The sequence below is a fragment of the Branchiostoma lanceolatum genome, chromosome 5, assembly GCF_035083965.1.
Source record: "Branchiostoma lanceolatum isolate klBraLanc5 chromosome 5, klBraLanc5.hap2, whole genome shotgun sequence".
Lineage (NCBI taxonomy): Eukaryota > Metazoa > Chordata > Leptocardii > Amphioxiformes > Branchiostomatidae > Branchiostoma > Branchiostoma lanceolatum.
The window spans coordinates 14,498,865-14,514,071 of NC_089726.1; the positions used below are offsets into that span (position 1 = coordinate 14,498,865).

At 40.5% G+C, this 15,207-nt stretch overlaps 1 protein-coding gene and 1 long non-coding RNA gene across 6 annotated transcripts in view; one reads left to right on the forward strand and one right to left on the reverse strand.

The window, feature by feature from the left end:
• LOC136435349 (uncharacterized) overlaps positions 1-11,143 on the forward strand; it is a 38,357-nt gene extending 27,214 nt beyond the window's left edge. For both annotated transcript variants that reach the window (XR_010755830.1, XR_010755829.1), the window contains 2 exons: positions 7,724-7,885; positions 10,652-11,143. This is a non-coding gene — a long non-coding RNA (uncharacterized lncRNA). The remainder of the gene's footprint in view (positions 1-7,723; positions 7,886-10,651) is intronic.
• Positions 1-15,207, reverse strand: part of LOC136435346 (cadherin-like and PC-esterase domain-containing protein 1) — a 39,417-nt gene that overhangs the window by 23,820 nt on the left and 390 nt on the right. Inside the window, exons 2-13 of one of the 4 annotated variants that reach the window (XM_066428778.1) lie at positions 14,899-15,076; positions 14,210-14,397; positions 13,866-13,938; positions 13,509-13,544; positions 13,276-13,308; positions 12,643-12,777; positions 12,306-12,410; positions 11,626-11,867; positions 10,672-10,760; positions 10,129-10,158; positions 7,716-7,905; positions 7,047-7,227 (exon numbers count right to left, since the gene is read on the reverse strand). In XM_066428778.1, the coding sequence (XP_066284875.1) occupies positions 7,047-7,227; positions 7,716-7,905; positions 10,129-10,158; positions 10,672-10,760; positions 11,626-11,867; positions 12,306-12,410; positions 12,643-12,777; positions 13,276-13,308; positions 13,509-13,544; positions 13,866-13,938; positions 14,210-14,397; positions 14,899-15,076 (1,480 nt within the window). Of the gene's footprint in view, positions 1-7,046; positions 7,228-7,715; positions 7,906-10,128; positions 10,159-10,671; positions 10,761-11,625; positions 11,868-12,305; positions 12,411-12,642; positions 12,778-13,260; positions 13,309-13,508; positions 13,545-13,865; positions 13,939-14,209; positions 14,398-14,898; positions 15,077-15,207 lie in introns of all 4 variants that reach the window. The other 3 variants (XM_066428779.1, XM_066428777.1, XM_066428780.1) reach the window with 3 other exon arrangements.

A 15,207-nucleotide genomic window follows, 5' to 3' on the forward strand; every position in this document is an offset into this window, starting at 1 on the left:
TTTTAGGCGTTTTGTCAGCTATTTTGGCAGCTTACAGCAACACATTGCCAACACAACAACTATGCCTTTCCTCACCAATGACCTGTGGACTGATGACCTGTGGTGTAAAGTTGTTTCCCCTGTAGCCTCCCCCTGCTGTACCTCCTACTAATGAGGAGTAAACAATTTGCAGCTTTCAGAGCTGTCAGGTTTTGATTGAGGACATTATTGGACAATAGATAACAATTACCCACCTGTGGAAACCAGGAAGAACCACCACAAACTGATCAACCAATTCCTTTGGTAATTCATTGGAGATAAAACATGGGAGTAAAGCTTATCAAAATTACACTCAGGTTGCCATGGTAATAGACAATCTGTAGCAGTGTTAACTTAAATGGGGGAAAAACACAAAAACCATGACCATTTAATGATTAGTGCAATTTATGATAATCTATTCTGAATGACAATGAAATAGTGCTTCCTCTTTCTTTGTAAGCTCTACCAAGGAGGTTTAAATCAAAGCAAAGCTGTAAACCTCCTTGGCTCTACCTTTCAGCTTACTTGATTACATATGTCTAAAACATATTAGTTTTGACTATCTTACCAGAGTTTGTATAGTCCTACAGTATCAATATATTTCTACAACTGTAAACTCTGCAAGATGTTTGTAACTCTCCAGGACACATGAAGAGTTGGATTAAGACAGAAAGCACAATGTCTGTTGACCTCCTGTTGTCCCCTGTCCTTAAGGGCACACAAACGCATGCTCCATTGTCTCCAGACATCTCCCTTCCGCTTGCCATTTATACCTGTTACACACCTGTTGAAGCTCCCTTTGTGCGGACTTCAGACAGCTACAGATTTGATGCATGCTGCCCACCTGCAGGGAGTGGGGTGTGTGTGTGCTGGCTCAAACTTTGATGACTGCTCCAAGATCCCAATCTGTCTCCTAACCTGTAATTTACACCCATCTCTCTCCTCTCCTGGCCAGTATTATCTGTGTTGGTCTGCTGGCTACAGACAAAGGACATCATCAGACTGGACACCGACTGTCTCAAAAATCATCCCAAAATAAATTATGACACTGGCATGAGTCGACTGTTAGAAGAGATTGTGCCACACTACCATCTTAGGAATAACCACAAAAGTCATACACAAGTTTGAGAGTCCAAAATACTCCTCTGATACATGCATGTACTGCAACCCTGACTAAAAAGAATAATACTCAGAGTGAAATATTCTTGTGGAGATGATTTATGTCAGGTTGGTGCTGCCACCTCTGTGATTTATGGTGTTGCCACAAGTCATGTTGAAAACCCAAAATCTTCTGCTTAGAAGGTGTCAAAATCCGTGTCATCAGATAGATTAGTATTTGCGGCAGTTCCCAACGTTCCATCTTCAGCTTAGCACATGTCACAACAGGTCCTACTGAGGAAGATAAATTGATATCTGTCTATGTCACAATTATGGCAAAAGTGAGATGTAGTGATGTTGCTACCCATTGGAGAGAAAGTCTCTGAAGGAAAACTCTCCAGACTACAACAATGCAGTCCTAGACATCACCCTAGTGGTGGCTGTAATAAAAGGGGAAAAGGATTTCAAAGAGTAACTTAAAGTGACTTCTAGCATTTGGAAGAAAAACCCCCAAGATGGTCTCTTTTACAAGGGAGCAATATAAATAGATGCAATGATGGATAGCATGACAAGATAATACACCTACCTAGAGGCAAGACTGAAAGGTTACATGTGTCACCTGTCCTGTTTTCTTTGCCTATTACATTTTGTACACCCCTTTGAGACACATTTGGCCTGACACAATCTCTAGCTGGTATGTAGAAGAGAATCGCTGTCTCCAGTTTGGCATACAACTGCCCAACTTCCAACAAACCTGTAAACAGTTTCTCCAAGCTGTCATACACCAGTGCCCTCATGATATTTCTCAATTTTGCAGAGATTAGATGGTCTTAAGGCACCTTAAGTTAGGTCTTGTGCAGAGGCTTAGCAGGGATCAAGCTGTAACAATACCTGAAACTCTAGAACAATGGCAGGTGGCGCCTAAACCACAGTGATAGCCCCTGTAGCCACCACTTTAATCAGCGATGTTTACACACAATTATCACTACAGATTTGTCGTCTTTCATAGCGCAATCATTCAGAGCTCTACCTTCACATGGGGAACAACTTTTCTTCAGAAACATTACAGGGACACGGCCGCAGAAGCCCTCGTTCTTCAACTTTGATAAGTGACAGCTCAGACAGTCTTAAGTCTATAACCTACAATCAACGTTACACGATACCCAGAACAGTGACAAGTGTGAGACAAAGGATGACTGATTACAGCAATCATACCAGGCCAAACTATCTGATATGATAGCTATCCATAAGTGATAAGTATCAGGGGATCATTTCCTGAATTCCGGCATGAAGAGCCAAACAAACTGTTGCATGCCCAACTTGTTTGGAAGCAATTATAACTTCCATTCCAACTAAATTTGTGACTAGCAGGATATTTGGCAAGAATGCATTTGCAGCATAACAAGCAGTGTTGGCATTGTTTGATAACATATAGAATGATGTGACAAGATTATGATGTTACACCCAGGAAATTGTTCAAATCTCTGCATTAGTATTTATTTCGGGGCTTCATTGATGAGACAGCCACTATTCAATACAAGTTTTACATCTATGGTACAGAGACTATTGGGAAACATTTACAGAATTGATAGGAGTTTTCAACTTTAAACCCAAGTTGTCTACTAGTATTTAAAGAGGGAGTTGTAGTCACATTGTAGTCATGTACTGTATAATACCATTACGTCAACGGTCAAAATGTACAAACTTTCACATACAAATAGAATGTGTTGCAGCATTGGTAAGTCAAATAGAGGTCTACTAGAAGTGATAGCACTATAAAAGGTCCTCAAATGTCAAATGCTAGGAGAAAAAGCATTGGCCAATCAAAATCCTTCTTACATCCTGGTCTTGGTGCTATAGAAAGTTAATGATCCATTGTGCGGGAGGGAATCCCTCTGACACCTGACATGCCCCGGGGTCTCAGGAATTGTAACTATTGTCAACAGACATGCCGCTCAACTCAGCTTTAGTCAGTCTTTGTACAGCAACACAGTCATCAACCCAGACTTGAGGTGTTCAAACATTTGTTTTCCCCTAGAACTATCATGGAGGTCGCCACAAAGTACTGTAGAAGCACCCTTACTAGATAGCTTTAGACAATGCTTACCGTTAGATGTGCAAAGCTTAGGTGTGACGGGTCGTTCAGTGTATAAATATAACAAGCTGCTGCCGCACCGCGTGCCTATGAAGCTGGGTCGTTACACTGGTGTGAAGGGTGGTTATATGCTGAGCTATATAAATACAGATACAGGTAGCAACAGCAACCTTGAAGGCACACAGTTTACAGCTATATTGATATTCTTAAATGTTACAATCAGTTCAACATCTGAATTGAGCTTTATTCATTGTCATTTTTCATTGTCATATTCATTTGTTGTTGTTGTATTGCAAGCACTATTGCAAACAATATTATTTCTCACTCCTTATATTAGTAATGCCCTTTTCCAATTACCCTTTTTAACACCGGTGACAACTCACTGCTTGAAAAAGACATTACAAGTCTGAAGAAGTAAACTTGGGTAAACCCTTAATTTGAGAGGCCATTTTCTATAGTCACCTCTACATTTTTTTCATAACAACGAGGGCAATGACCTCTGCATTTTGCGTATCAATTTTTCAAAATCTGAAAGCACATGAATATCTACAAATACAGTACTAACATAACTCCACCGGGGTACATAATTCCGCCACCCTGAAAAGATACATCCAAACGGATCTAGATCTCCAACCCAACATCCCTCAGTACAATGCACTCCTGTATCTAAACTGTGCCTGGAGGTGCTGCACTAGAGATCTCTCAAACCCACTGTTTTTCAAAGTGGCGGATTTATGTAACCTGGTGGATTAATGTTACTGAAGGTTAGCAGTTACAACCAAAATTCTCTCAAAACATCAGATTGTTGGCAATGATGATAGCAACCTTAGCTTTGGGCCAAGGACAAACCGTTCAACTTGATTGTATGTTATTGTATGATTGAAAATTGAGATAAAAAGCCATGACTATCTCTGAAAGAAATAACAAAATAATGTATCTGACAGTGTATTGTTATGTGTAGCTTTGACAAGTACATGTACATGTAGCTGAGCAAGATTTAAAGTCTATTCTTTAGCAGAAGTGCAGCCCAAAGCCCAGTGATCAATACAGTACAGCCAGACAATAACCAGACTCAAACACTTCAAATGTGGCCACTTGTGTTTATATAATCATAATACAAGGGATCTGTAGAAGGTGTTATAGGTGCATTGTTAGAATGATTGCCTGAATGACATGTTATGTAGACTTCTGGTTGCTAGGAGGGAGGAAAACATGGCAGGATTTAGTTTGGTCTAAAATAGACTGGAAACATTCAACTACCACAATTTGCAGATCAGGTGGAAAATCGGAGTAGATCCTGCTTAGGTCAACAATGGGAAAGCTTTGTAGCTTGTCATGACTGTTTTCTGCTTACTTGAACTAGACCTTGAACTAACTTCTGAGTTATGCTAAGAAGTAGTGATTTTTTAACTCCTCTAGTTTTTAACTCCTCTCCTCCTGAGCTAAAATGCATAACTTTGAATTTACTATCATTGACGTGTCTGTGCTTTTGGACAGCCATGTGAAGTACAAAGTCTGGGATGTTATTCTCTGAGTTTGGGATATTAAGTATGTTTTGGGAAACAGCAATAGAATCAGAGATTCAGCAGCAGAGATCTGTATTAATAGTAAATCCTCATTTCTAACCATTTTTCAATTTCCAAGCTTGCATGCATGCAACCACTATATTGCCCTGTTATGATTAAGCAAGAACTTGGGTTTCAAAAAGTAATAATCTAGTAGCTTAGACTCAGCCTCTAACTGCCCATGATCATTCCAGCTAAGACGAGAACTCAGATCTGACAGACACAGACAGAGTTAGATAATTTACATGACTTTGTGACAGGGGTGTCATTATAGACTATAATGGTCCCGAGGGGCCTTTCTATCTCATCACTTTTGTACTTATCATACTTTGATAGGACAAGCCAGGACAAATATATGCCCATATGAGTAGTAGTTCAGATACATTGTAAGGGGTGTTGTGTTCCCTTATCATAAGGCTTATAAAAAAAATTGCTTCAATATTAAACTTACATGTAAATGGCAACTTGATGAAATAAAACAGAATCCTGCGTACATCTACACTGATGAAAAAAAAATCTTTGAAAACCAACTCCTGCCATTTCCCGATATAGTTTTCCATACCATTTCCCTCTTACCAATCCAAGTGTTGACATCTGAGAAAGTAAAATGTAGTGCCCATGCATGTGTGAAGACTGCACATCACTAAGTCAAACAGTAGAGACTGACAAGAAGGTAGAAACTAAGAATTTTGTCCTGGTTTGAAAAGTACAACATGGTTTAAGAATCAGACAATGATGAGGTTAAAATTCTGATAATGGATGCAAGAAGTTCATTGACCTAGGATAGGTTCATTAACCTGTAAAATGTCTTTGCTATGCTTTTTACAAGGAAGCTGACCGAAGAGTGGGTTCGGCAAGGCAAAGGCATGCCTGTGCCCTTCTGGCTTCAGCACTGACTCAAACTGCAGACTAACCAGCTGGTGTTTTGACAGCCTTGTTAGGCACCTGTCACCTGCTTCAAAGCCCTGCTGATGAAGAATGATGGTTCTGAGGCCACAGGTGGCATGGCCTGGCACTAATCATAGCCCTCAAGATTTGCTTCAGGGAGACACAACATCACCCACCTTCCTTCTGTTTGGTGAGGCTTTGATTTACTGTCAAACATAAGCTGCTTAAAGTTGATACTTATGCAATACACAAATATCTTTTTTCATTAAAACTGAGGTTGGTATGTTATTACTTCTTTAGAAAGTCCCTGATCCTGACCATGGTTCACACCCTTGTTTGACAACAGAAAATAGAGTTGACGTCAATGCCCTAAGCTGTCACCTTGGTGACAAAGACGATCTGACGTCACAAAACATTGGCAACATTGAAGAGACAAAAAGCTCTTACTGTAAAGACCTGGATAATTTTGACCATAGCCTTACTGTCTGTCTCCTTATTACACCCTAGGACTGTCCAGCGCATAGATATTGACCTGGCATTGATAGGAAGATGTTCTAAGTTTTGGACTCGCAATAAAACATACAAGCATTCCGTTTCCCTGGAACTGGAACTTCCACACTCCTCTCCAGTAGTTTTAACGTGTTATGCCACTGATGCAGCACACCATTTTTGTGTTTGACACAGGTGCTACACTATAGAAGACTCTCTAAGATCAAAGTAGTTCGATCAATCTTACATATCCAATCCACCATCACATCTCTTGACATCTGTTCTTTATGGTTACTACTACACACAAACTACAAAGGACATATAGTTTATCTAGTGCATTATAGATAAAAAGAAAGAAGCAGGAATGACTGTTTTTGGTACCAAACTTTCTGTCCTTGGAGACCAATGCACTATATAAACTATATGTCCTTTGGCTTGGAGTACAGTGGCTATCCTGTCTAAGCAAGAAAAACAGTTTAAGGATCCTTTTCAACTCATGCCAATCATCATTACAGACAGGGATGATCAAAGGTTCAAAACCTCCACAGGGGATGTCCACTGATCACCTGATAAGGGGGTCAAAAGGAGTCCTAACTGTTTTTACAGTTCAACTTTTTGTGCTTATTGAACTGGGTAAGTATTCTTGTGCACTGTCATCCCAGTGTCTGGACAAGTACTAACCTTGAATATCACTGCTACATAGTTTAATAACTTAATCCATAAATGATGGTTATTAAGCACTTTTTTTCATGGCTATATTATCTTATAACAGGGGGCATTGTCATACCTGTCAAGTGCTGTCCACTTTGATCTCCTGATAGCAAAACCACAAGAAGATTTCTTCTGGCCAAAAAGGTTGATATCTTAGAAACAGGTGTTTTCTTGCCACTCACCTGTGTCATTGAGCACACCTGGTGGGGCACACGTGGGTTAAAGGTGGGCTCTGTGTCCGTGAGGCGCTCCCGGTAGACGTGGAGGGTGTAGGTGTTGATTACCCAGGGTTCAGTGTGGGTGAGGTCCACCACCAGAAAGTTGATCCTGTTCTCACCCAGACCCAGGCTGTAGTTAGCAGGTCTGGAAAACAACAACACTTTGACCTTTAACGACATTTTAAGAGCCTACAGATATTTCTTAGTAATCTATAACAGTTAATGCCGTATCAAGAATAAATCTTTTACTGTCTAAACTTTAAGAATGGCAAGTACAGCACAGAAATTATGTTTTTTTCTCGACCAAATTATCAAGGGTTTAAGCATAATTGTACAATGCCATTTCAAAGAAACTAACTCCCCTTTCGACTAGAGCCTACAGCTGTACCACTGATGAGCAACTGATGAGGGACCAAATATTTGACAGATCAGTCCATGAATTTCATAGGGAATTTTTGGGCGTTTCGTGCATTTTGTTGTCTTTTAAATCATCATATTCCAATCATAAAATGAAGGGGCACACAAATCCAATTTTGGTCGCTCATCAGTCACTCAGTGATTGCGTCTAGTGGAAAAAGGGCCCAAACATGTCTCCAGTCATTACTGCAGAAACTAAACATGATTGTGTCAAACCTAGCCAGCCCGTCCTTCTCCTCCAGCCTGGCCTCAGCATCACAGCTGGTGGCGAAGGCCCACACCTTGATCAGGAGGGTGTCGTACGGGACAGCCACGTGGTACTCCGCAACCAGCGGGCTGAACTCCGGAGAAAACTCCAACTTCGGCTCGGTGAAGACCCCTGACAGGTACGGCATGGTGGCTTTGTCTGGATGATACAGAACATTTTGATGTTAGAAAATTGTTGATTCAATCAACAGTTATATATGCTGTCATTACAGTAGGCCATGACACTGTACAATCAAATCTCAGCTGCTGGTTTTATCTGCCAATGATCATAATTCAAATCAAAGGTAAATCACATGAAGTATAAACTTAAAGTCAACCCAGCTTAGCGGTGGTGCAGTGGCAGGGTGTTTGGCCCTGAACCTAGAGGTCCTGGGTTCGAATCCGGGGTCCCCTGATTTGTCTCGTTGACGTTGTGCCCTTGAGAAAGGCACTTAACACGACTTTCCCCACTTAACTCCGGTGAAAATGAGTACCTAGCTTTGGTTAGGGACCTCCATTGGAAAGGACATTAAGTTTTCACTTTTTGACAAACCAAATAGACCTTGAAGGTTTTGTATTACAGATCTATTTCATATTATGCAGGACTTATTCTGTGCAAACATTGAGGTAACTGCAGTGTCAAGTATCATGTTTTTTTTTTACAAAACTTATCCTTGACCACGATGTACCAATTCGTAGTGTTATGTAGGATAGATCCAGTCGTGCCTTGGTTGAGACTGATAAAGGGACACGTGGTCTCCTATCCTTTTAACATGGCATGTATATACATGTAGTGACAGTTGTTCATTTATATGATTTAACTAAATTCGCTATACTCGAACAACATCTTAAATATTAAAGTTAAGGTGCTGGGCACCTTTCTGTGTTTTGATAAGTAGTGGTGACCTTGACAGCAGACTTGACATGGTGATGACCTTTGCCATGAAAATCTCCCTAGCATTGGCACTTGACCTTGAACCAAACAAGCTGAAATGTCTTTAACAGTAGACAAAATGTTTGTGGAACCATTGATCAACATTACCAATGCTAGGAAAATTTACTGATTTAACGACCAGGCAGCAGCAAGCAGATGATATGCTTCTATGTCAAGAGCAAACCTGGCACACTTCCAGTCAACATCTGCTTGTATTTTTCAAGCTGATTGATGATATATGATTTTGCTGCTTTTAGATATCTAGATGATAAGTGACCCAATTCTAACACAGCTACACACCAAAAAGAAAACATCCAACTTATCACATTATTTGACAAAATAACTCCATTAAAAGGAAGCATTTGCTTATTGAATGCTGTCAAAATCAAATGAGATCTAAATATTGTACATATTTCCTACGGATGAAGTTTTCTCATAACCATATAGGGGTGTGTCAAACTGGGGCCTCAGACTGTCCGGCTCCTGATCTATTAAAACCATACCACAGAAAATCCAATAATGAGACAGATACACTGCACTTGTTGAGGAAATTATCCCACTCGACATTTAGGTTTCGTGTTACAAGAATTTATCAGTCCTTTTGACAGCTTGTTTACCCAACTTTTTGTGTGGTTGCCAGCTCTACGTCCACATGATGAAGGGGTTGATGACCCCAGATATGGATACTACTCTTAAGGGATAAATATTTTCTTAAGAGGAAAACATATTAGTGTTGGAAATGTCTGAAATATGCTATATAAACAGCTTTCCTCAGAATCATGTGACTTATGAGTAAGCATAATTGAAGAATTGTTCCCTATACAATGCAATGACAAACACTTTGCAATTGTGTCAAAATGTGTATGCAGTTATCCTTACTTTAGTCTATGTAATGCAAAGACTGAGCACTGTCTATGACTATAAAGGGCTGAAGTTGAGAGAGCCATTATAAGCTAGACTTACTTCACCTCTATGACTGTGTGTAATTTCTTTCAGAAAAGTGTTAAGTGGCTGGATCTGTTACCTTGGAGCTATCCTTTTTCTTGAACTGGAATTACTGTAATTCATAGTACTGTAATTCATTTCTATGTTTATTGCATGAGTCATCAACAGGTTTACTTGCATGGATGAGTCAACTAGTCTCAAATGGGGGAAACATTATCAGGGTACCTAGAACACGAAAACACACCCAGCCTAATGCCATCCGCTTTCAATTTTCAGTAGGAGACAGGCGAGATCTCCAGCAAATATAAAATACCCTCCACCTAAATTGACTAAGAACTTTGGGAGACAATGTATATATATGTACCAAATTAATGCTTGCCTCCTGTAGTTTCTAAAACTTCTGTGTTTGACCTTGTAGTAAATGAAAACCTTGCTTGCAGTAAAACTGCAATATGTCTCATTGATAACAGACTAGATAAAGGCTTCAAAATTAATAAAACCTACCATCATTACACTCCGGTCTCTGGTACTTCTCTGAAAAACAGACAGATGCCTGAGGTTAGTAATGAAGAAGTAATTGTTTATCTATTTAGGCCACACTTGTGGCGTCTCTCTCCTTAAAGAGATGGGCTGGTTGTGATTACTAGAGTAGTTACTTCTACAATTATATTAAGTTGTTCCGGTATTGGGGTAGACATAACAATTCATTTGCCAGCGGCTCAGTTAATCCAATAATAGAGCTGAGTATGCCTGGTGCCACAAAGTCACCGCCGAGTGTCACATTCATGTTATATTAACAGGACTACAAGGAATTCAACCTGCATTTGAAAGACATGAAAAATGCACATGGAGCACAAGAGCCCTCTATCAAGACAAGGCAGTATTGCAATCCTCATTGTACATCAGGCCAATAATGCGGATGCTACAAGATGTATCCACATGTATATGCCAAGGCATTTTACTGGCATTCGCGTAACAGATACAAAGCCGTATCATGTCTAAAAGGACTGTTGTGACTTTTTTCCAGTGTTGCAGCAGAATTCTCACCATCGAGAGGCACATCCTGGAAGGCATTGTGGATGAGTCTGTGGGACTGATGCTGCAGACCCACCACATCCTCCTCCTCATCTTCCTCCCTACAGAATAATGTCATCAATGCAGTTAGGGACTGTTCATCTTAACAGACAACTGTAGGTGTTTTTTGTTGTTGTGGGATGGTGAAAGTGGGATTTAGAAACTGTTGTTTTCTGGCTCAAAATTAGTGATAATCATGAAATCCATGTTAGTTCTAATGTGATTTAGTACCACTGTGTTCACTTCTGAAACTCAGCAAACCAACACCAGTCACATCAGATGGCTGTCCTTTAGATAGCCAATTTTGAGTTGGCCAAAATATAGCCCTATTTAGCCTATTTGGCCATGAATCCATGTCAATCAGTGAAGATCATTACTAGATAATGTGTAAATGACATTTTTCTATTCTCAATTATGAATGACAAATAAAACAATGTGGACTGTCTTACTTTACAAACAGGACATTCGCTTATCATTATCAATATAAGCAGGCAAGCACACAGAGCTGTTCTAAGTTATGTACTACATCAACAGATAGAGCTGTTAGACATACATGTAGCACCTACTTTATTTTCTGACAAACCTCAGTTATGTTAGCATAACTACATTAGTGCAAACACAGCAAAAATTACTTGCAACATTTTTAGCAGCTGCAGAAAATATAAATGACCTACATACTACCTGGCATAGGAAGGAACAAAACGTAAAGATCTGACTTCTGAAAAGTGAACCAGGAATATGTAAGGAGGTCCAGAGGATGGCAATGAGAGAGTTTTCAGACACATGGGTACTTGGGACTGGGAGTAGGAACAGCCAAACAAAAATCCAGAAAACATGGAGTTGCAAGAAGGTAGATGGACAACATGGACGCAACATGGCTTTTGGGACTTTGTAATGGGGAGGTTTCCAACATGTTCCGTGGCTTACTCTTCAGGCGACAGCTCAGCGAACCTGTGGCGCTCGATCTCCCGCGACGCGTACACCTGCTCTAGCGCCGACACCAGCCGGTGCATGATGGGAGTGTTGTGACGTATGGTGTTGTCCAGGATGTCTTTGATTCTCAGGTTCCCGGCACGTAGAGGTTTGGGTGCCGACATGTCCACACCAGCAAACCTACTCAGGTCCTTCAGCAGGATGGCATACTTCTCGCTGTCTGGAGATGGATACAGCTGTGGGGACAAGGGACAATTCTTGTTTAAAGTATGAAGCAGAAAAATATTTTTGGATTTCTTTCATACAAAAAAGGCTGCTCATTAAGTCTTTTTTTTTTCATGTACCATTTAGGTGCAAACCATTGCTGGACAGTACAGTAGTGCCCCCTTGCAGCTCAAATAAGTACTGCACCTAGAGGCAGGACTACCAACTCAAAAAGGTCAGCATGATATGCCATCTACCAACAGGTGCAATGATAGTGCTCATTGATACATTGTCTATACTGATAGAATGCCTGCTCCACCAGCTTTAGTTGACATTTATATATCCTTCACAAACAAGGGCCTTTGTAGTGTGCAATCCATCTAGAATCAGACACAGCCAGTGTATGATGATATCAGAACTCTCGCAACAAGAAACTGTGAGGATGAACATTTCTACACAGACAAACTGACCTGCATGAAGCTGCCCCTGTTGACAGTCTCCCTCCTGGTGTCCAGGATGTACTCCAGGTCTTCTTCTGTCAGACAGTACTCATGGGAGGGGAGGCAGTTTACACCCTGTAGGGATACATAGAAACATTAACATTAACATTCTCCCTGGTAGCTAACTCTGTAACAAATAGAAATTTGGTACGCACTAAAAGGCTACTTCAACAAGGAGAAGGTTAAAGGATAGACTTACTCCACAATTGCATATGAAGAGATCCAACACATACAAACACACACACACACACACACACACACACACACACACACACACACACACACACACACACACACACACACATACCAGTATCCCAACATTCAGCTCCAGTTCGTCCAGGGCGTCGGCTACTTCCATGGCAACCAGCTGCTCAGAGAACAGCATCCCGACCATGTCCTCTGCTGCGTCCTGCTTGATGGAGTTACTGGCCCAGCCCTCGTCCTGTAGGAAGGTTAGTGTCTTAATCATTCCTTAAGTTCACCGATGAACAGTTTATTTTGCATCTTAATAGTGTTGAGAACAAGAGACAGCAACTCAGTGTCACAACACAGCAGAAAAAAATAGGAGTGTTAAATTCAAATGATACTGTGTAAATGTGTGATGTGTAAATGGTACACACTGTCACCATTTTGTATGTGTTGGCAGCCAAAATGTTTAATTTCTGTGCATCTAAATAGGATACCTTAAACCATTCTTATACTAGAGAAACACAAGACTGCAAAGTTACTTTCCCTCAAAATTGAAGCGACATGCTGTTCCTAAAACTGATTTCTTCTTCATAGTTCTGCAAGTCAGCGTAACAATGTGACTGTACTAAGACAAAGTATTGCAAAAATACATTTAGTGTTGAAAGTAATACTAGCAATGTTCTGGCCACAAAGAAACATATCCACACCACCATTTTTAAAACACCACATCTCATACCTGTATCTCACATACCTCGGGTGCTATAGTAGTTTCATTCTCAAACTCCTTGCAGCATGTGGGAAAAATAATATCACAGTCATGATGAGCATCTAGGAGTTAACTACAGTTGTGATGGAGCAGATTAGGTGATGAAAAACATGCAAAGTGACATGCAACGGGACAAATCCATGCAAAGTGTTAGGTATCTACATATAGAAGTACATGCAGTTAAGCTGAGCAGACAGTAACATGGTTTGATGACTTACATTCAGAGAGACCTGCATGTGAGGCTGCCCATTGACCTAAAGGGTGACAGATACATGTGTATACAAATAATTTAATACTCCCAACCATAGCAGGTTCTGCAAATCCTCTGCATGAAAAGACAGCAGTAGTATTCTTTGGAAAAAGTTTAAATCTCATGTCAACTATCAAGAACCAAGTAGCTCACTCAATGTTGTGGACATACTGTAATCAGAGGTTGACATGATGAGGGATTGTTAAAGCCTTCTTAACATGGAGAACAGGAACAAGCTGGCAGTACGATTAGCAATCTCAATGCAAATTTAGAAAATAAAGTCCCAACAACAGATACAGAAGCATGCACATTGATGGCCACTTACCTCCAACACCATTGGGTAGAGAGATGAGTTGTAAATAAGGTCAAACCCCAGGAGCTGAAAACAGTTCTTGCATCTGTGTGGAAAAAAACCCAAAACATTTAATCATTACTTGTACATACAAGTAACAGTCTAAATGGCAAGAAACAAATATGTTTTCACACATCTTTTTGGCTTCAGCTCCAATTAGTTGTGACAGGCTGAAGAAATGTTCTGAATGAAAACCATGCAGCACATTATTGATTACTGAAGGATGATTGTGGTGTGAGCAATGACTTGTCCACGTAATCAATATAGAAAGTGTATTAGCTTACATTAGGCCTGCAATTGAATATCCCATTACTTACTTGTAGAGTCCTTCCATAGGGTTGGCTGAGTACCCCCCGAAGTGTCCGGCCAGGGCTGACTCCGACACCAGCAGGGTCTGTGTGATGACAGACTGCATGTTCTTGAAGGCCACCTCCGCCGCCTCAGGACCGTGGTTATGGGCCAGGTACTGCCGCAGCTGACCAAAGTACCAGATCCTACTGGGGACCTGGAAATGGCAGGACAGACACTACATTGCTACATGTACAATATTCTCAATCCAATCTATACATTGACAACAACTACAGTAGTGATGGATTCTTTTGTTTTTACCCTACCAAATGTCAAATCATAAAACAAAACATGTAAGAAACCAAAAATATGAAATACCCTCAATTTTCTCAAATATTTCTCATGGAACTGAAAAAAATGTAGACACACACGCTGGGCATTCTGGATCATTCAGACACTGTGCCATCATTTAAAAAACTTTCTGATTACCTACTTTTCCAATGATTTGAATACTGGGTATCCCCGATTACTGATTCAGCACCAAGGTCAGATTCTATACAAGAACACCTCTCCTTGGTGCTGAATTAGTACTCAGGTATCAGGTATATTTACTGTGTTGAATCAAAAGAGTTGGTATTCAGATGAAGACACAGTGAATAAAGAAGATGACAGTGGCTCATTGTGCTCATACTACAGGAAGACATTTTGTAGGTCAAACCTTCCTGAAGCTCCTCTGGTAGTCATGTCTGTAGTTGACCAGCCCCTCTGAGTGCAGGAAGGCTCGGAGGGGGGAGACAGAAGTCACCAACACGTACGCACGTATGCTGATTGGCATCCCAAATATCAGCAGAGGATTGGGGAAGTACTGCTGGACTACTGCTTTCCTCGTCCTGTATCTACAGAGAGGACAGAATGATTGACACTAATGAGATACGCGTGTAGGTAAAATCTCACTTTGCACAACTTTTTATGAGACATTAGACATGTAAGGTCTAATTAATGACAAAAAGATGCTTTTTCCTTCTTA